At 40.4% G+C, this 21,533-nt stretch overlaps 1 protein-coding gene across 2 annotated transcripts in view; it reads left to right on the forward strand.

Annotated features, from left to right (window-relative positions):
• LOC124550991 (double-strand break repair protein MRE11) overlaps window positions 1-3,133 on the forward strand; it is a 149,551-nt gene extending 146,418 nt beyond the window's left edge. For both annotated transcript variants that reach the window (XM_047125821.1, XM_047125822.1), the window contains one exon: window positions 2,746-3,133. In XM_047125821.1, the coding sequence (XP_046981777.1) occupies window positions 2,746-2,862 (117 nt within the window). In that variant the 3' untranslated portion in view covers window positions 2,863-3,133. The remainder of the gene's footprint in view (window positions 1-2,745) is intronic.
• The last annotated feature ends 18,400 nt before the right edge of the window (window positions 3,134-21,533 follow it).

The following is a 21,533-nucleotide window of genomic DNA, read 5'->3' on the forward strand; positions in this document are numbered from 1 at the left end:
CTTCGCTCTCCGTGTACAAATAAAAATAATAACCCCCACATATCGACTGCTTTTACCTATGACTACTTGTTCTATAGTTTACATTTGAGAATGTCGTTCAGTGGTAAGAAATATTAGTGCTACACATTGTGCCTCAGGAGTGGTGCGTGTGAACACAGATTCCCTTCTAGGTGGTCAGCACTTGCTTTTAAAGTGTCCCCTACAGTTTACATTTTCTTTTGTGAGGAAGGATACAACAGTTCCAAAAGTTGGAATAGTTTTTCTTACTTTTATATGTTGCCTGACAAGAGAAGTGTTGCACTCAGGAGGAGACGAGGAAACAAAATGAAACTTTATGCCAAGGATGCACAGACTACTTACAGGTTCACAGAAGTATGCAAATTGTATTATTTTTTAATTTTGTTTTCACTGTCGATTATATATATCTTTGTGTATTTTGTTCTCGCAGCCCTTAAAGTTTCACAGTGAGGGGATTGCGGCTCGTGTATCTGCACTAGCAGAATAGAAATGTGGAAAATACAAGTCTGAAAACAACTTACTGCACTCACCTAAACGAAACAATAATACAATCTCCAAAAAAATTACAGACTCTGTCCCTGTGGATAATCACCAGTATACAATAACAAATAATAATAGGAAAGTTCTGACTCTTCACAGGGAGGGATCAAAATCAAACAGTTCTACAATGTCAAGATGTTCATCGATTATACCAAGTCCATCCGCAAGAGATCACCCAGCTAGAAGAGGTGACTGGCTATGGCTGCCAGGGTGCCAGTTCTGTAGACTTCCAAGTGGTGCATCGAACTGCCCTTTACCGGCATTGCACCGCCCTATCAAGCTAATTGGTGGATGTATCTGCCAGAACTATTTGCGATCACGTGCCTTGCATAGCAAATTAGTTCCCGGACTAGCTGCGACCTCTAGTGTAGCTGTTCTGCAGGCTCCACGAATGGGTAGCAGTCCCTGGCAGCTGTCGGTGGGGACCTGGTGTTGTGTTGTGCTGTGGCTGCCAGTAAATATTTGTGGGCAACACAGACGACGTAGGTTTTTCTGGTGAATATAAGCCCTGTGATGCAGGCGTCCCATGTTGGTTGGACGTGAAGTGGGATGCCGATTCAGTAGGCACTACGATGTCTGCAGTGGGCGCCCACAGCAGCAGACCCCAATACTAACTAGTCCGTACACCTCTACTTTACGGGGACGAGAGAATATGTAATGTTATTTCAGTGTTTACACCAACGAGTCAAATTTATGAAGTACCTGGCAGTATGAGTCTACTTACAATGTTGCAATCCCTCTGGCCTGGATGTATCTCCTGAAGTAGGTGGGGATGGTGTCATAAAGCCATTGTATCTCCTGAGGCAAAATGGCCCGTAACCGTTGTAACTGATTCTCGATATCCTAAGTACTGGCAGTTCTCAGCAGCAGCTGATTTCTCAAGTTCTTGATTTTTAATTTGCACTGTTTGCACAGCAGGTGGTAACTGTACGGATAGACTGAATGATGTAATTGCTTTCACACTCGCATTAGATGCCTTAACTGGGCAGATGATCTCCCCACTGGTTGGACAATAGGCCGTGCGCCTCTTCTTCCCAGTAAGCTGCCTATTGTGTTAGGTGTTGCACTGCAAAAAAGAAGCAGCACGATAGGTTTGTTGCCGAGTGACAGTTGAACATTTCTGCATTTTAATTTCTTGGTGAGCCCTTTATATCTCAAACACCATAGCTGTTCTTAGATCTCGTATCTATGTTGCCAAATATATGACAGAGAAATCAGACCATTTTTTTCCATTGCTATATTTGGTTTTCCTCTTGGTCAGCTTGCCATTTGTAAAATTGAGACATGAAGATTTCAATGTTTTGGAATCTTCTGGTGTAATTCCTGCCAATTTCAGATCAGTTTTGATGTTTCCAGTCCATTTCATTGTGTCCTTTTTGGCTTTACTCCTGGTGTCAAAGAATTTCACTATTTGTTACGTAAGTCTGTCTGGGTTCTTCTTTTAATGTGTCAATAGTGTCTTAACTTGTATTTCCTAATTTCACTATGGATATTAGTGCATTTTTAGAGCTCCTTTTTGCCTCTGAATCTGTGTTGTTTGTCTAAAAATTTTGGGCTTAGAATATTTCTTACAATTTTGCATTCATTTTTCTTAGTGTTTTCAATGTCTGTGTTCCTGTTGAGAATTGGTGTTTCTGATCCACAGAGGCATTGTAGTTTAAAGCTTAATTACTGTATTGTGTTGCTTTTGTTTTGTGTGTTTGTGGATGTATAGTTCTTTTTATAGATATTTTGTGTTAAGTTGATTTGCAGTTCCTTGTTCTGGCATCTTAATTTCACTTGTAAATTATAGATTGCAGCAATCAGTCGTCCTTTTTAAATTTTACTGTGCAGATCTAGATTTTGGGCTTCATCCACAGTTCATTGAGTATTCAATGAATATTGGATGAAGCCTGACCAACAGGCATTACATGCATTGAGCGAAAATAATAGTGCATTGAGAATGGCTAGCTTCTAGCCAAAATCTAGATCTGCATAATAAAATTTATAAAGGACAACTGATTGCTGCAATCTACAATTTGGAAGTCAATATAACAGTCATGGAGTGCAACTGCTTTCCGAATGGAAGGTAACCTGATCTTAATTTCATTTGCTTTTGTCTTGAGCGTACTCGAATTGTAATTATCTCTCTCTCTCTCTCTCTCTCTCTCTTTTTCCAGTTATGTGATGATTATTTGCATTTTATAGGGTACATATGAGCCTGTGGCACAAAGGACTATTGCGGAGTCATTCACGGGCCAGAGTAGCAGGAGCAGCGGCAGAAGCACGAAGAAGTCTACGATTGTGTTCAGTGACAGTGATTAACTCCCACCAGTATGTGAAATAGAGGAGCATCAGTTCACTGTGGGCTTCAAAGGGCACAGACTGTCCACTGTGGTGAGAGTGCTTGTTATAGTGTGCAAAGTGTAACATTATGTGACAGACAGACAGATATAGCTGTGGCATACATGTTGCTTAATTTTGTGTCAAACCGTCATGTTATGTACCCTTATTTTATACCATGTAAGTTTGTACTTCGAACTGAATGTCTGTTGTTATATTGGGTGAAAGTTTTGTTAATAAATCTGCAGTGTTATCAGTTTTATTTCTTGAGACCTGAACTTAGGTAAGAATATTATAACTCAGATAGGTATGGTAATGACAGGGATGTCAGAAGATTTATAATGTTTAAACAATGGAAAATCCAGCATGGTATAATGACAATATTTTGAAAAGGGTAACTGTTACTCACCATACAGCAGAGATGCTGAGTTGCAGGTAAAACTGTCAGACAAGTAAGCTTTCGGCCAAAAAGGCCTTCAGTGGAATGAAACCACCACCACCGCCACCACCAAAAAAACACACACACACACACACACACACACACACAGCCTGGCTGCCGTGGCCAGTCACACACACAGGACGTGTGTATGTGATGCATGTCCTCCACCCCCCCCCCCCCCCCCCCCATTCCAGTGATGGCTTTTTTGGCCAAAAACTTACTTGTTTGACAGTCTTTCTGTTGTGCCGATTTGTGACTCGTCCTTTTTATAATATTGTTATGAATATAATAGAGGTAAACATTCCACGTGGGAAAAATATATCTAAAAACAAAGATGATGTGACTTACCAAACGAAAGTGCTGGCAGGTCGATACACACACAAACATACACACGAAATTCTAGCTTTCGCAACCAATGGTTGCTTCGTCAGGAAAGAGGGAAGGAGAGGGAAAGATGAAAGGATGTGGGTTTTAAGGGAGAGGGTAAGGAGTCATTCCAATCCCGGGAGCGGAAAGACTTACCTTGGGGGAAAAAAGGACAGGTATACACTCGCACACACACATTTTCGCTTGTGTCTGTGTATGTGCGGATGGATGTGTGTGTGTGTGTGTGTGTGTGTGTGTGTGTGTGTGTGTGTGTGTGTGTGCGAGTATATACCTGTCCTTTTTTTCCCCCAAGGTATGTCTTTCCGCTCCTGGGATTGGAATGTTTCCTTACCCTCTCCCTTAAAACCCACATCCTTTCATCTTTCCCTCTCCTTCCCTCTTTCCTGACGAAGCAACCGTTGGTTGCGAAAGCTAGAATTTCGTGTGTATGTTTGTGTTTGTTTGTGTGTGTATCGACCTGCCAGCACTTTCGTTTGGTAAGTCACATCATCTTTGTTTTTAGATATATTTTTATAATATTGGATATATGTTTTCCACTCATTGGACTTATTGGCTTGGATGAAATGATGCCTCGTTATTCGTGAATGTACACTATTCAGGAGCCAATACAATCCCAATCAATAGAACTAAAGGGGGAGAAGCCATTTCAGATAACTTTTTTTTTTTTTTTTCCAGTGAACCCATTAACATGTACTGAAGAATTTAGTGTTGTAATTACAGTATGTATTTTCAATATGTTTTTTACGTCGAACAAATTCAAAATCTTTTTGTAGGCTACACTTACATTCTTTATTAAAGTTAAAATTACGTTGTTGGGATTACAATACCTGAATATACAATATACTGTGCTTAACAGTTGGTAGCACATGAATTGTTCCGCCAACATTTCTTCAGAGGGATGTCAACCAGTGTTGACTGACAGCATTGTTCAACAAATCTTAGGGCAATCTACGCCACCGACGACAGCAGCAGCAGCACATGTACTGTGACTTCCGTGTTGTACTATATCCAGCAGATTGTAGAAAGATGAATTCTTGAAATAACCTTACCTCTAGTGTTCGAAAACCATCGCCAGGTATGGATTGCAACACTGTTTCTATGATTTCTTGATCAATGAGTTCTTGCAAATGGTCAGTGACAAGCCATTTGTCCACCTCGCACAGATCCATGTCTTTGCATTCGAGAATTCCTTCTACCATATCTGTCAAGTTTTCAAAATTTTGGGACTCATTTTCTCAGAGCCCGTCATACAGTTTGCTCCAACACCTTCGAAGAGTTTCTGCTTTCACATTATACCAGATTTGCACTCGACAATAAATTGTGTGTTTCATATATACTGTCTTCAGTGCATAATTCATGTTTTTGTTTTCCGTGTCACTATCTTGCAGAATGAGTCTCGACAATAGCTCACGGTAGTGCCATTTAAATGTTGCTATCACGCCCTGATGCAGTGGCTGAATTATATTGGTAACATTGGAGTGTAACGTGGTCAAGGATGTGTGATTTTTAGAATTTAAGATTTGTCTCTCTTGGCCTCAATGATAATACATGAAGTGTATTCGTGATTATTAGTGTATGGATTATCCTGTTTGCGGATTATTTGTGAAACAACTTGCCATATGACAATAAGTGCCATTTCTGTTGTTTAAATGACTGCCACGTGACAATAGAGTATCATTTCCACTGCTATCGGCCTGCCTGTTCCATGGAAATCAAAGGCATATTCAGTGTTCCGGTGTGATCAGGAACACAGAGAAATGTGTTGACATTAAAACAAAAATTAGAATTGATTGAAAGCTTTGAGAAGTGAGGGACCTGCTGCAAAACTAATTGAAATGCAGACTCTTTGGCTCCTTAAAAACACTAAGCAAAAAGTACAGAATTTTACCAGGAAATGCAGTTCTGGTCCTGGACCATCTGCACAAAAAAGCATGAAGAGATATACATTTGATGAATTAGTTGCTGCTCTCTTGCAATGGTTTAGCCAAAAATGAGCAGAAGATATCATCATACATTGCTAAATAAAGTGCTTCACATAACTGGGGGTTACAAACTCACCCAAATGATTGAGTGCTTTCTTCAGAACAGAAAGTTTATTGTTGAATTTCGAGGTCTGCGGAGCAGATGGAGGAATGTAAAGAACGGCCTTCCTCAAGGGAGTGTGCTAGCTCCTATACTTGTAACAGTTACACAAATGATCAGCACTCCCCGCAAGGGACAAAGAGATTTATTTATGCTGATGATGTTGCTCTAGCAGTTCAAGGAACATCTTTTGAACATGTTGGAGAGAAGCTCTCCCATGCTGTAGAAAATCTAAGTGGCTATTACCAAGACAACCAGCTGAAGCCAAATCCAGCAAAAACACAGATTTGTGCATTACATTTTAGAAATAGACATGCAGCAAGGAAATTGCTTGTTTTCAGAACACTGCTTCACCCCCAAATATCTTGGAGTAACTCTTGATCAAGCACTTACCTACACAATACATTCTTTGAGCACCAAACGGAAGGTGTCTGCAGGGAACAACATTCTCTGGAAATTATTGGGTACAACCTGGGGGACATAGCCTCGCGTCTTAAGAACTTCTGCTGTAGCTCTTTCATTCAGTTGCAGAATATGCTTGCCCTGTCTGATGCAGATCTAGTCAGGCTGAACAAGTGGATATCGCCTTGAATGAAACCTTCAGACTTATTATGGGATGTTTGAGATCTACACCACTTGATAAAGTTTATTGTCTAGCGGGCATTCCATCTCCAGATATCAGTTGTGAATGTGCATAAACACTGGAAAAGTCTAAGGCATTGAATCTGAAGGCCCACGCTCTACACGGGTATCAGCCAGCAGTACCAAGGCTCAAGTCCAGGAAAAGCTTTCTCCATTCAACTGAAAGCCTCACTGAACCACCTTCGAACTTCAGAGTCAACTTGTGGCGTTCCAGATCCAGCCACCTTGCAGGGTGGATGATCCCGACCGAAAGCCTCCCGTCAGGTCGCGAAGGAAGCTGGTCAATATGGAAGACCCTCAGCAGGCTGCGTTCTGGAGTTGGAAGAACAAAGACTAACTTGAAAAAGTGGGGATTTGCATGCGACTCCACAGCATGTGAATGTCGTGAAGAACAGATAATGAATCATCTTCATGTCTGTAGACTATGCCCAACGTCATGCACGTCACAGAATGTCATTGATGCCATCAAGGAAGCATGCGAAGTTGCTGCATTCTGGTCACTCCGCATTTAATTGTAATGCTTATAGTACCATGTTTTGGATTATTTTGTATAACTTGTAAGCTATAGTGTGTGTTTCTGACACAATTAAATAAATAAATAAAAGTATCAAAAATGCTTGGTTTTTTGTAACGCTGTAGCCGGCCGGGGTGGCCAAGCAGTTAAAGGCGCTACAGTCTGGAACCGCACGACCGCTATGGTCGCAGGTTCGAATCCTGCCTCGGTCATGGATGTGTGTGATGTCCTTAGGTTAGTTAGGTTTAACAAGTTCTAAGTTCTAGGGGACTGATGACCTTAGAAGTTAAGTCCAATAGTGCTCAGAGCCATTTGAACCATTTTTTTTGTAACACTGTAGGGTTAGAGGTAGAGTTCTATGCCTCATCTGGATGGCTAACCAGATTCAGTCGTCATCCCAAGATTCGCGAACTTACTGTGCAAGGAGAGTGACATAGTTCAAATGTTGTGGCAGCTGATTTCCTCTGGGAAGGGTTCCAGAAATTTGTGGAAGAAGAGATTTCACCCCAGACCAAATTTATATTGCAGATGAAAGTGATCTGTATTGGAAATATCTACCAATCAGAACCCTTGCTTTAAAGAGTGAAGTTCATGCTCCTGTATATGTCATCATCTTAAGGACATATTACGATTTTGTGCACCACTAATGCTTCTGGGAACCACAGTGTGAAATTACTAGTTATTGGAAAATAATAATAATAATAATAAATGAAAGGACCACTCCCTGCACTCCTACCCTCAACATGCTTCCTAAGTCCATAAACCCAACCACCCAAGATGCCCCATTGTTGCCAATTACTGTGGCCCAACTGAGAGAATCTCTGCTCTCATAGACCAACACCTTCAGCCTATTACCCACAATTCACCCTCCTATATAAAAGACACCAACCATTTCCTCCACAGTTCCTTTACCACATGGTGCCTGCTGATCACTGTTGATTCCCACCTCCCTCCACACTAACACGCCTAATGCCCATCGCCTTACCACTGTTGAACACTACCTTTCCCAACACCTGATGGATTCTAAACCAACAATCACCTTCCTAGTCGCCATGACCAACTATATACTCACCACAGTTACTTCTTTAAAGGCATTCTCTACAAACAAATCTGGGATATGGCTATGGGCACCAACATGGTGCTGTCCTGTGCCAACCTATTCATAGCCCATCTGGAGGAATCCTTCCTAAACACCCAAAATCCCAAACCCTCACATGGTTCTGATTCATTGATGCCAACTTCGTGATATGATTTCAGGGTAAGGACACCTTATTCACGTTCCTCCAGAACCTCAACACCTTCTCCCCCATTCACTTCACCTTGTCTTACTCATCCCAACAAGCCACCTACCTTGATGTCCTCTGCCTCATGGTTGGCTACATTGGTACTTATGTTCATATCAAACCTACCAACTGCCAGCAATACTGACAGCTGCCACCCATTCCATACCAAGAAATCCCTTCCATACAGCCTAGCCACCCATGGCAGTCGCACCTGAAGTGACGAGTGGCCCCTCTTGAAATATACCGAGGGTCTCTTTGAGGCCTTCACAGGTTGTAATTACAATCCCATCCTTGCACAAAAGCAGATCTCCTGTGCCTTATATCTCCAGTCACTCACCATCTGGCCACAGTGGAGCATTCCCGTCACGATTCAGTAGCACCCAGGTCTGGAGCAACTGAATCACATTCTCCGCCACTACCTCTCATTGTGCCATGAAATGAGGAATGTCCTACCCACTATCCTTCCCACAGTGGTATTCTGCCACCAACCCGAGCCTACATAATATCCTCACCCATCCTTACACAACCCCTACTCCCAATGCCTTGCCTCACGGCTCATATACCTGTAATAGACCTAGATGCAAGACTTGTCCCACACATCCTACCACCACCACCACCACCACCACTTCCAGTCTGGTCACAAGTGTCATTTATCCCACCAAAGACAAGGCTACCTGTGAAACCATCAATATGATTTACAAGCTAAGCTGCAGCCACTGTGGTGCAGTCTATGTGGGCATGACAACCAACAAACTGACTGTCTGCATGAATGGCCACCGACAAACTGTGGCTAACAAACAACTGGACCACCCCATTGCTGAGCACACCACGCGACACAACGTTCTTCATTTCAGTGATTGCTTCACAGCCTGTGCCATATGGATCCTTCCCACCAACAGCAGCTTTTCTGAATTGTGCAGGTGGGAACTCTCCCTGCAATATAGTGAACATTCCCGTAACCCTCCTGGCCTCAACGTTCATTAGTTATTGTCCTTATTCATGTAGCCCCTTCCCTGTTCCCATTCCAGTGCTACACAGCCCTCTGTTCCACCAACGCACCCTCAGTCTTTTTACTGATCTCCTTTTCCATTACCCTCCCCCAATCTCCACCACATGGTGAGTAGCAACTATCCTTTTCATAATATTGATGTTCCCCATTCTACATACCTACACCACGCTGACTGATACTACATGCGCCGTATGTGTGTCTGATTAGCAGTCATCATTCCCGGGTGACTCTGCTATCGCCCAGACGGGTTTGTATCGATAGTATGTCAGTGGTCATAATATTCTGGCTGATCAGTGTATCTTTTTATCAAATTTGACATGTTACATCTCACATCCTCACACTGAGATGAAAAATGTTGTGAAATTTTTCCTGTTTAAGTTATTGAGACGAATATAAATTTATATAACATGTTTATTTTAGTCTTGTAGCGCAAGTGCTCGGGAGGGGATGTCATTATGGGAGACTGGTATCCTTTTTCTACAACACTAATGCACTCGTGGATAGTACGGTTCTTTATTGACATGAACCTGAAGTATTTACTTATCTCGAATAGAATGCCCATGCCCATACCCATATTCATTTATATGGAGAAATTTTTTCTTGGAGTTTTAAATTCCCTTGAAGCCTATAAACTGATGTTTCCAAACCACTCTGTAAACACACCTTCACTTATACTTTCTTTTGTGCTTTCTGTAAACTTACATGTGAATCCACCAATGCTTTACAATTGCTCAATATTTGTGGGAATTGGATGTACGTCTTATTTTCCTTTTCCTCACTCTCCGTGCACCTCTCTCTGCCCATCTGCTCCTGTACCATCTCTCTGTGTCTCCCCTCCCCACTGTCTGTCCATCTGCTCCTTTGCCCTCTCTATATCCGTTTGCCCACCTCCTCTACCCACTCTCTCTGCTCTTATCCTTGTTGGAATCATTGGTATACGGGGTATGAGGAACATCTCGTGCTGCTGGATCTGTGAGGATAGGAGCTTCATTGACACTATTTCACATAGTTTTAATGTGCGAAAGGGAACATTTACAAAATTTTGGACAATCTGTATTCCATAGTAGTATTCTATTCATATACCGATAAATCATAGTTGCAACTTTCCTATTTTCTGTGAAAAGTGACTGCGAAGAAGAAAGCAAAATGGCTCACAGTTGTGTATACTTTTTCTTTTCTTTTGAAATTACACACAAATTGTCTAGTGGCTCAAAGGCTACACTATTGTAGTTAAAATGGCCTGCAAGAAAGAAACTGGAACAGCACATTTTTAAAGCACTGAATATTCTTTCTCATTATCCGTGTTAACGTATTTAGCCTTTCTCCATCTGAATATTTATTAGAACACCATGTGAAAGGTGCAAGTAAATGTATCAAGAACTTTTTGAGATTTTTCTCATACTACATGTATGTTTATATACCATATATATTTAAAAAAATATATAGCTCATGTCTATCTGAACATTTATTAGAGCATTGTGTCAATATTTGAAGTAAATTGATAAAGAAATTTTCGAGAAGCTTTATAACGATGTTAAAAATAAACTTGTCTTCATATAGTACAATGAACATTGTATTTGTATTTATATGCCACCTACATAAAAAAAAAAACCCACCATGTAGTGTGTGTTGGTCTGGACATTTACTGGAGTATTGTGTAGCGATCTGAAGTAAATCAGTCAATTCTCCCCACCCACCCCCTCGAAATTTTTGCCAATTGGTAGCCGCTTTAAATGATGATTTGCCTTTACAAGTATAGATGACCACCTCACTAACATATTTGCGGTTTTCTTCTCATGGTACCATGTAGTAAATTTCTCAGCTCTTTAATTTCTATTGTCTCTATGGTTTACTCATTATCTCAATAACACAGAGTAATGTATATTGTATTAATCTTGAATGCTTCCTAGCCAAATACTGTTGTATTTATGTAACACTCAAAATGTTCCTAACTGATTGTCTTCAATTCATTTACGAGTCTACTAATACAAAATAATTGCTTCGTTTGATCCATAATCCCTTTGGATTAATGTTCTGTGATACGTAATGTATAATGTCCAAAAAAACACATTTAAGAATAATTTTATAATAAGTGCCTTTGCCTCATTAAGTATATTAGCATTTCCGTTCACTCATATGTGCGCTCTCAGCAGAGATAATGATAGTTTTAACAATATTTTAGTGCTGCAGTGACAAACAATTGGATCGCCAAACTATCGCTTTTTCGCTTGCGTGTTAACATGTCACAGTCACTAAATGAAGTGTAATATGGTGAAGGAAGTGTTGTTAGTGGAAATTATAATCTGGCACCTGTTTGGCCTCGATGTTGACATGTGCTAATAAAATTTCTTGCGGTCACCTAATTTTATGTTTTGCCGATTTGGACTTCGCAGAGCCAAATAACCATGCCCCAGTAGTATTTTATGCACTTTGCCTCCACTTGCATTATTTGGGTGCAGAAGGAGAGCACGGATTTTCTTCCAGACTAATGAAATAACTCGGAAGAATTTCAAGTTGAATGCCTCTATTAAATCTTCATAATACAATTACTTATTCCATTCACAGTCTTGAGAGTATGTTGTTATGACTGACTGATCTTACATCATCTTAGTTCAGACAAGATTCAGCTTACAGTTCATTAGATTTTTGCTTGTCACACAGTTTTCATTGTTGACATGACGGCCCTTTTATCTTTGCCTGCAAAACTTCTCCAAGCTGCGATGTCACAGAACAACCAACCCCCCAATGTGGAGAAACTTAACTCACTTTGCCGCATTGTAGGTGGGATGCATTCATGTCTTTCATCATACCTGCACATATTGAAAAGCATTCCGCCCCCAGTGTGATGTCCAAAACAGAACTACTAATAAAATAAACTTTCTTCAAATCTCTCGAACATCTCTCATCATTATTAAGGCTGGAGAGATGTGATGTATCTTTTTATCTAAACTGACATGTCACATCTCACATTTGGGGGAAGAAAATGCACAACAATATTACCAATTTTCGACTCATGAGGATGTGTAGGCACATTCTTAGTTAATAAGATGGGTTTTTTAGGCAGATCTTTTCCAGTTAAAAACTTTTCAACTTCCAGTACAAACTGATCAGTAAACCATTTGTCAAAGAGGTTGCAAGACATCTAAGAACTTTTTGCTGCTCTATAAAAACCCCAAACACAGAAGTCAACTGGTGTTTAATCAGGTGATCGTGGTGGCCAGGACATTTTTCCAACATGTCCAGTCCATCTTTAAAAGCTAGAGATTTTTTGACTTATTGATACACATTATTGTTCAATCTGTGTGCCATAAGTATTTCATTTTGCATCTTGGGGCAGATGCTTCTTCAAGGCAGCTGAAGATTTTGTAGGCAACATCATGAAATTAACTCCCATTTCATCGGCATTGTAAATTTGGTCCTCAGTGTGTAATCTTCAGACACTGTTCCGGAAACATCAACCGCATCTAGGTCTGCAGATAGCATTTCACCATGTACAGCCAGTTTTTAAACATGTCTAACTATGAAGAGCTCGAAGAAAAATCTTTTCCTTCCTCACTCAGTAACTTGGCTAACATTTAGGTTTTTCTTGCAGTACTGGGCCAGTCAGTCATGCCCTTATCTTGCTGCTGGGTGAACCAAAGATAAAGAGCTTCACCTACTTTTCAAACTTGGATGTTTACCATGTTTTTCTTGGAGGAATTTTTCACAGTGTGTGCTACAAATTTAGATTTCAACTGAATGCATTCTGAAACTGTAGAAACACCAACTCTGTAGTTAGCCATAAAAATTTTCAATAAACTTCCATCAACAACTTCGTTGTGATAGCAGCTAATTTATCAGAGAAAGTAATTTCAACATGCATCCACTTAGTTGCCAAGGCACAAAATTACACATGCAATGAAAAGAAACACACATGGATGTATTATTTTTGGCAGTGTAGCTGTGTTTAGACTGGTGAGTTAGTGGGTGGGGAAGCAACTATCCTGACTAAATGCAGCCTGGCACACACTCGCCTCAAATTACAGGATGCTGATAAATTAGCTGTACAAAAGTAACCTTCAGTTATGTTTGATACAGTGCTGAACAAATGACCCATCTGTAATCGGTTTCCTGCCAAATCCTATGAAACAAGTCTCAATGTATGGGGGCAACAGCTTGACATTTCTTGGAAGCGGAGAAACAAACCCCAAACACAGAAGTCCACTGGTGTTTAATCAGGTGATCATGGTGGCCAGGACATTTTTCCAACATGTCCAGTCCACCTTGTCATATTCCTAAGGAGATATGCAGCAGCTTCGTGATATAATGTAGAGGTGTGCCATCTTGCTAGAAAATAAATTCTGTGCCTCCATCCTGTGGAGGTGAGTCATCTTGCTAGAAAATACATTCTGGACCTACGTCCTGTTGTAATTAAGGCATTAGAAAATGTTCAAGCATGTCCAGGTACAATATGCCAGTTACAGTTGACCTGGCAAAAAAGAAAGGACAATATACGGGGGATAGGCCAAAGAATGTGAACACTTGTAGTTACTTGGGATATAAGGGGTTGGACCCCCATTTGCCCGTAATACAGCTGCATTCTTCTTGGAATACTGGCATATAACGACTGCATAGTCTCCAGTGGAATGTATTGCCACTCTTCGATCAGAATGTCTTCTAACCTCTGCACTGACGAGGTTTAAGTCTGCTCTGGAGTCTGCACTCCAATACCGCCCACAAGGGTTCGATAATATTGAAGTCTGGGGACTGTGCTGGCCAGGGAAGATGCTTCAGTTAAATTGCATGCTCCTCATATCGCGGTTGTACTGCCCTATCTGTGTGAATGGGTGCATTATTGTCCCGAAATGTGGCATCATTGTTGGGTAACAACATTTGAATCATGGGGTGCACCAGATCACCTGAAATGTTCACATAATCGTTGGCTGTAACACGGATTTTGAGAATAATGATGGGACCAGCAGAATACCATGATATGGCTTCCCATACCATCACACTTCCACCTCCATGCTTAACTGTTGGAAACAAGCAGTTCGGATTTTAGGCTCCTTTTAGCATCCTCCAGATGTAAATCCAGCCTGACGGAAATAACGAAAACATTGACTCGTCAGACTGTATGACGTTTTCCACTCGTCAGCTGTCCAGGAGTTATGCTCCTGACATCGTATTTAATGCTTCTTTGCGTTGGTTGTCATCACTGATGGTTTCAGTATAGCAGCTCGTCCACGAATATTCGTCTTATGGAGTTCTCGGCAGACACTGTCAATAGATACGGGGTCTTCAAGGTGGCTGTTGAGCTCTGCAGCCACTTAAGCTGCCATAGTTTTGTGTCGTTTTGACACAATTCGTGTTAGCGTATGACGATATCTGTCATTTAGTTTTGAGTTGCGCCCACTATTATGTTCACACAATGTTGTCTTTCCATGTTTTGTGTAGGCTGTGATGACTGTTCAAACAGTTGCTCTTCAAACTTTCAGTAAGTTGGCTGTCTTGGTTATTGATACTCCAGCTAATCGGGCCACCTCAATCTGCCCTCTTTGGAATTCTTTAGGTCTTTCATTGCGTGTCAACATTGGCCTGTGAATGCATATACAAAGTGTGCAGTAGTCGTAAACAAACTGCACTGATGCCTAGTCCGTGCTAAACACACACAGTCCAGCGCGATACGTGTCTTTTCTGCGTTGTCGGTTGTCGGACACAACCATCCCATTACTACCACTGTTCACATTCTTTTTCCTATCCCCTGTATCTTTTTATAACTTACAGAGAAAAGAAAAAACCACATTTTCCTTAGGCGAGTCCGATATATGTTCAATTATGTGACATGGTTTCTACTCACCCCATATCCAGACAGTAAGCAAATTCACTTTACCACAGGTGTGGATGGAGGCTTCGTCAGTGAACACTACTTTTTTAAGAAAATCATCTCCAGTCTGTGTTCTTTTAAATATTCCTACACAAAACTTGGCTGGTTTTTCTTTGTCACTTTCTCTTAAGCTTCCAACAGTTCCAATTTGTATGGTATAATTACAGTTCTTTTCATATCATCTCCTACACTGTAACATTATTCACATCTCATTTATATACCCAGACTACAAATGCGAGCCTGCTGAAGTTGTTCAATTGCTGTTTCAGAGACTACTGGCTGACCCTGTCCCAGCATCCTATGTGATACACAGCCAGTTTCGGTGAAACCATTTTACCAATTAATAACAGTTTGTTTTTGAGGAGATGGCTTGCAATATTAATTCTGGAATTGTCTCTAAACTTTAGTAGCAAATTTGAATTTATGACACCATAAACAACACTGTACACGTTTGCACTGTTATGTGACTTCAAGACGGTAGTGAGAAAATTCATTCATGCATGCCACCTGGCAGGAACGTCGGGAACTAACAGTGTTAGGTGGGAATAAAACTTGAAGATATGTTGCATTCAGTGCTATATTAAACATTTCCTTAAGTTATTTACCCTTTTATCATATAAATTGAGCCATGCTGCAGCTCGCGTTGGTGCTGTTGTAGGTTTGCGTCCTCCAGACTGTATCATTTAGTTGACATGGTTGCATTTGTTTGTAATCTTCATGTGTTGACTGGCACCACTTGGTTTTGCAAACACTGCCTGTCCCCTATTGGCAGCAGTGGCATTATCGATATGTAGTAACTGTGGCCCTATCTTTGGGGTGATGTCATCGTTCTTTCTGGTTGTGTGAGTGAGGAGTTCAGTTGGTGACTCCGGAGGAGCCAAGAGGGCGCTGCGAAACCACGCCAGGACCACTGGCGGCACACATGCACTGCCAGATGGAAGGGCTGTGGTCGCAAGGGTACACGACCTAGTCGTCAAACCGATCCAACAAGCTTTAAGCTGAGTGGATTTTAATCCTATCAGTGAAACCTCCACCATTGTGAGATTGCGTGATTCTCCAGTGACTTGAGTTCGTGTTGCTGCTCGTAGTGTTGCCGAGACGAAGACCAGCGAGTGGGGTGCTTGGGGTAGGCAGAGCTAATTATCTTTCCTTGACTTCTTGTTACTAATTGCTGCATTATATGTGTTACTATTTGTTAAGTTCATCCAGCGGTATTTTTCCTGCCTGGTGGCTACTAATTCCCCAGTGATCTGCCCTGGAGGTTAGTGTATGTAACAGCAGTGTATGTTTCCTCGCCTTGCTGCTGCTGTCCGGTAAGGCGTGTAGTTTTGACAGTTTCCTTGATTTGTAGATCGGTTGGTGTTTCTTCTACTCAGGTAGTAGTTGTTCCTTTCTCCTTTCGGACGCTCTAAACACAGCATTCTGAGGACGTAGTGCTGACCGCTAGTGCCGGCTTTGGCATAGTGTTCCATCATTGAATTGGTTATTGGACTTCAGCAGATCATCAGTAGTCATTCGTTAGACTGCCACTAGTCTGAGTTACCATCTTGTGAAGTGAATGCAACTCTTGGCTGCCTTTCTCATTGCTTGCAAAAGTGTTTTTGGCCTGACTTACTCAGAGGTCGATTCCTGGAGCACCATCTGTGACTAGCCCTTGTGTTTTATTATTGTGTTACCAAGTTACCATCATTTGTCTCATCTGTTTGCTGATCAGTTGCTTGTCCTTTTTAATTAACGTTGTTATTATATTTGCTGTTTTATTGTATGTTTCTAAATTTTTTTTAATATAATTGCCACTTTTGGCATTACAGCAAGATTAAACGGTTGTGCTACCAAGTTTACTATCATTTTATCTCACCTGTTTGGGGATCAGTTGCCTGTCTTTTAAATTAACTTTTGCTATCACCTTGCTGTTTCACAGTATGTTTGTTAATTTTTTTTTAATAATTGGCATTCTTGGCATTAAAGGCCTTCCGCTGTGACTGTCACTATTTGTCTTAAAATTCTAGTGTGACAATTGTATTTTAGCAGTGGAAATGAGCGTTTGGCATCATTGGTCAGGAGGCTCCTTACAGGACAGGTCCGGCCACCTCGGTGCAGGTCTTATTACATTCGACGCCACATTGGGCAACCTGCACACCAGATGGGAATGAAATGATGATGAAGACAACACAACACTTAGTCCCCGAGCAGAGAAAATCCCCGACCCAGCCGGGAATCGAACCCGGGCCCGTAGGACGGCAATCCGTCATGCTGACCACTCAGCTATCGGGGTGGATATTTTAGCAGTTAACCTCTAAGACCTTGGTGATTTGTTTTCAATATTTTAATAACTGTAGTTTGTAACTTGCAACAAGTTAAACAATTCTTAATTTATTGCCATTAAGGCCTTCAACCTTGAAACTATTCTTAATTTATTGCACTAAGGCCTTGAGCCGTGAGTGTCATGACTTGTCTTAAAATTTTTAAATTGGCAATTGAATTTTTGCAGTGAGCTTTAAGACCTTGGTCACTTGTCTTTATATTTTAATAACTGTAATTGTAAGTTGCAGCAAGTTTAATAAATTCTTAATTTATTACCATTAAGGCTTTCAGCCATGAAACAATTCTTAAATTATTGCCAATATTTTAATTTGTTGTTAATTTTAAATAAATTGTGTGTGATTAAAAGAAAAGCCAACCAATAGTAACTGATTACTGCCCCGTCCACAATCGTTACCGAATCCTGCCTTCCTTGACCACCAGGTCTCATAAATGTTACGTTAGAACAACTAATTTATAAATAAACTGTATTTCTATTTAGTTCGATTCTTCTACTATCTTTAGTGTGTCATTTCATAATGTGATTCCTTCTGATCCCCTGATAGTGTTTGACTTCCAAGTCCTTTACTGTAATTGATAGCAGTAAATTATCCTCAGCAAACCTCAAAGTTTTTGCTTCTTTTCCCTAACTTTTTATCCTTTTTAGGGTTTTGTGCATTAGTTAGTAAAAGTCGAACCCTCATAGGACTACTCTGTTGTCCATCTGTCTGTCTAAAACCCTTTTTGTCAGGAATAGGTAGATGTACTAAGTTGAAATTTATGTCACATGCTGATCCCTTGACACTGTAATAAATATAAGCTTCTAACTCAATGCAGCCAAAAGCTACCACTGTTCATGTCACATACTTTTGTTACTCACAAATTCCCACATCAAAACCTACAGGGTCCTTCCCATTGGCCTAGAATTATGAAATTTAGCAGGAAACAAGGTTGTACAGTACAAGTTGCACATCAGAAGACATTATTTGTAATCCTACGTCGAACTTGAAATTGAAACAGTATGTAGTTCTGTATTCAGGCTGACTGTATCGCAATGGTATAAGTTAAACATCAGTCAAGGAATTACTTTATTGCTCATATGATGTGTTTCGGAATTTATCCATCACCAGATATCCGGCAGCATTTCGAGCATTCCCAGACTAGATATCAATGAGGAGACTAGGGCATGAATGTTTGTATCATATACAACTTGAAATGCCATACCTACGTGCAGTAATCGCTCTTGAATGTCTGGTGATGGATAAATTACAAAATACGTCATATGAGCAATGAAACTGTTCCTAGCCTGAAGACTGACTTTTACCTTTGCGACCCAGTCGGATTGAATGCAGAAGTGCTGATTATTATAATAATGGTCACCTGCCTTCTGCACGATTCTATATCACGTGCATATTATTGAAAATAAAACGTTCTCCAAAATCATGGAATCTCTGGGACTGTTATCTTGCCAGTACCAGTGTTGATAACAGGCAAAAATGATAGAGGTTCTCGATTCCCAGAATGAATGAACTATCTATATGCATAACTGAGTTTGTACGGAACCCGCAGTGAGTGGGTCATACTTGCGCTTGGCCAATTTGTTTCATACTTCTCCTTGGTTTCCTTCATTATTTGCTCAATGAACAGATTGAATATTATTGAGGACAGGCTACAACCCGGTCTCACTCCCTTCAAACCTCTGCATTCCTCCCCTTTCTTTTGACTTTTATGAAAACAGTTTAGTTTCTGTACAAGTTGTGGCAATGTTTCACTCACCATATTTTATCTGTGACAACTTCAGAGGAAGAATACAATAACAAAAGCTAAACAGCATTATTGTAATTGTGATTCTTGAGTTTCTCCCGGCGTATTTGATAATCAAAATATCCACAGGTATACTGCCGGTCTACAGTGTCCAACAAGCACAATATTTCGGCGATCATACATGTCGCCATCATCAGGTGAACCGATGATGGCGACATGTATGATCGCCGAAATATTGTGCCCGTTGGACACTGTAGACCGGCAATACACCCGTGGATATTTTGATTATGCATTATTGTAATTATTTTTATGTGGCTATTAACTGTTTAAAGCCTGTAGACACTGATTTGTATTTACTTATATCTGGAACAAAGAATGATGCCGTATCATATAAATTATACTTACATGTTTTAAGGTCGGGTCAGTCACCGCATGACAAAATGTCGAGAGGACAGGAAGTCTCTAGTAAATGTGGCATGCTCTCACTTGATATTAATGGCAAAGTTCACTAACGTCTCTGTTGGACATGCGGCTCTTTGACTTGTCTGATAGGATGGTATGCAGTTGTTTGTTTAGAAAATGAACCCATACTTTTTCATCATCTTGACAAAAGGTATAAAATAAAGTTTCAGAGTTTGCAGGAAAATAGATGAAATGACAACAAAACAACTCTTGGTTCAGAAGATATAGGCAAGGAAATAGAAACGTAATGTTTAGAGGATGATTTACTTATCCAGAAAAATGGCATTTTTACAGAAGTTTTGTGGAAATATCTGCCTTAATGCCATGAAGGCAACTTTTCTCTGCATCTGATGCCATGGGATTCCCTTGTATACTAATTTTTTAACTATTTTCAGTAAGTTTTTCCAGATAAATGCTTATAAGAAACTCATTTTATCACCAGATGGCTGCTGTCATCTGTTGAACCCAAGGACTGTGTGTCAAGGAAAAACAATGGAGTCTAAGAGAGAAAGTAAATGTTTTGAGGTTAAACATACATAGGGTGACCAGATGCAATTGTTTAAAAAGGAGGACAAACAGCTTCAAAAAGGAGGACAAAGGAAGAAAAAAGAGGACACATCAAACGGGTCAACTGCAGATGAAGATATCACCCGTCAGCTTTGGACAAGTCACGTGACTGCTGGGAATTACAGGTAAAACTAGTAGTTAATTGTTACTGGTGGTCAGGTGGTGATTCCCACAGCAATGTTTTTTATTTTAAATTAAAAACATTGATTTTGGTGACAGGGTGGCATCAATTGTTTTTATATTTATGCATAGTTTTAAGATTTAACAAAGATGGCTGCCTAAACACCACTCCTGATTGACTACTTTCATGTGACTTGTCCAAAGCTGACGGGTGGTATCCTCATCTGCAGTATTCCCTATCAAACATACGTTCAATTTTAATAAATGAATTTATTATTTATAGACATAACATACATACACACACTCCATAACAATTATTGATACTTTAAGAAAAGAGCAGTAGAACGGGACGAAATGTAAATTTAACTGCATTAATCTCAACTTTGCAAAAATCCGGACACTGTAAAAATCCGCCCGGACCCCGGACAAAGAGCTAAAAAGGAGGACATGTCCGGATTAATCCGGATGTCTGGTCACCCTAAACATACACACAATTGAGCAACAACATACACAAACAGTGGAGTCAGGTTGGTTGAGAATGAGCTTAGACTGACCAAGAGAGACACAGGACAACCATAGGACCATTAAGTGTCAAAATAGAGTTAGGTGGCACATTGATTAGCACACTAGATTCACTTTCAGGAGGATGACCATTCAAACCTGTGTCTGGCCATCCTGATTTAGATGTTCTGTGATTTCTCAAAATTGTGCAGGCAATTTCCAGGATGGTTCCTTTAAAAGGGCATGGCTGATTTCCTTCCCCATCTTTCTGTAATCTGATTGGATTGTGATCTTGCTGTCTGGTCCCTGAATAGGAATATGGGAATGGAAATGGATTAATATTGCTTGAGTAATTGGAAAAATTGATTGGAAAGAAAAGTTGAGGAAATTTTGAAGGTAATTTATGAATCTGTACACAATCTTGGGTGAACTTTAACTGATACCAGTATCAACAGACCTTTAATATCATTACATTCAAGGTCAATAAACATAATTTGCATTACGTACTGCTGCTTCCAGTAATGTGCAGTACCAAATAATCACTGCAACCATTGAAACTGTCAATCTGTCTATAAGTTCTTAAACACACGATTCAAAATATTTTTAGTGTAAGTAAACTGAGTACAGTAGGTGCCTATCAAGACTGAGTCATTATCTTCACATTAATTCCATTGCGTTTAGTCTTGAGTGTGACAATGTTGATGTAGAAATGCTCCTCC

Source organism: Schistocerca americana, chromosome 9 (assembly GCF_021461395.2).
Source record: "Schistocerca americana isolate TAMUIC-IGC-003095 chromosome 9, iqSchAmer2.1, whole genome shotgun sequence".
NCBI lineage: Eukaryota > Metazoa > Arthropoda > Insecta > Orthoptera > Acrididae > Schistocerca > Schistocerca americana.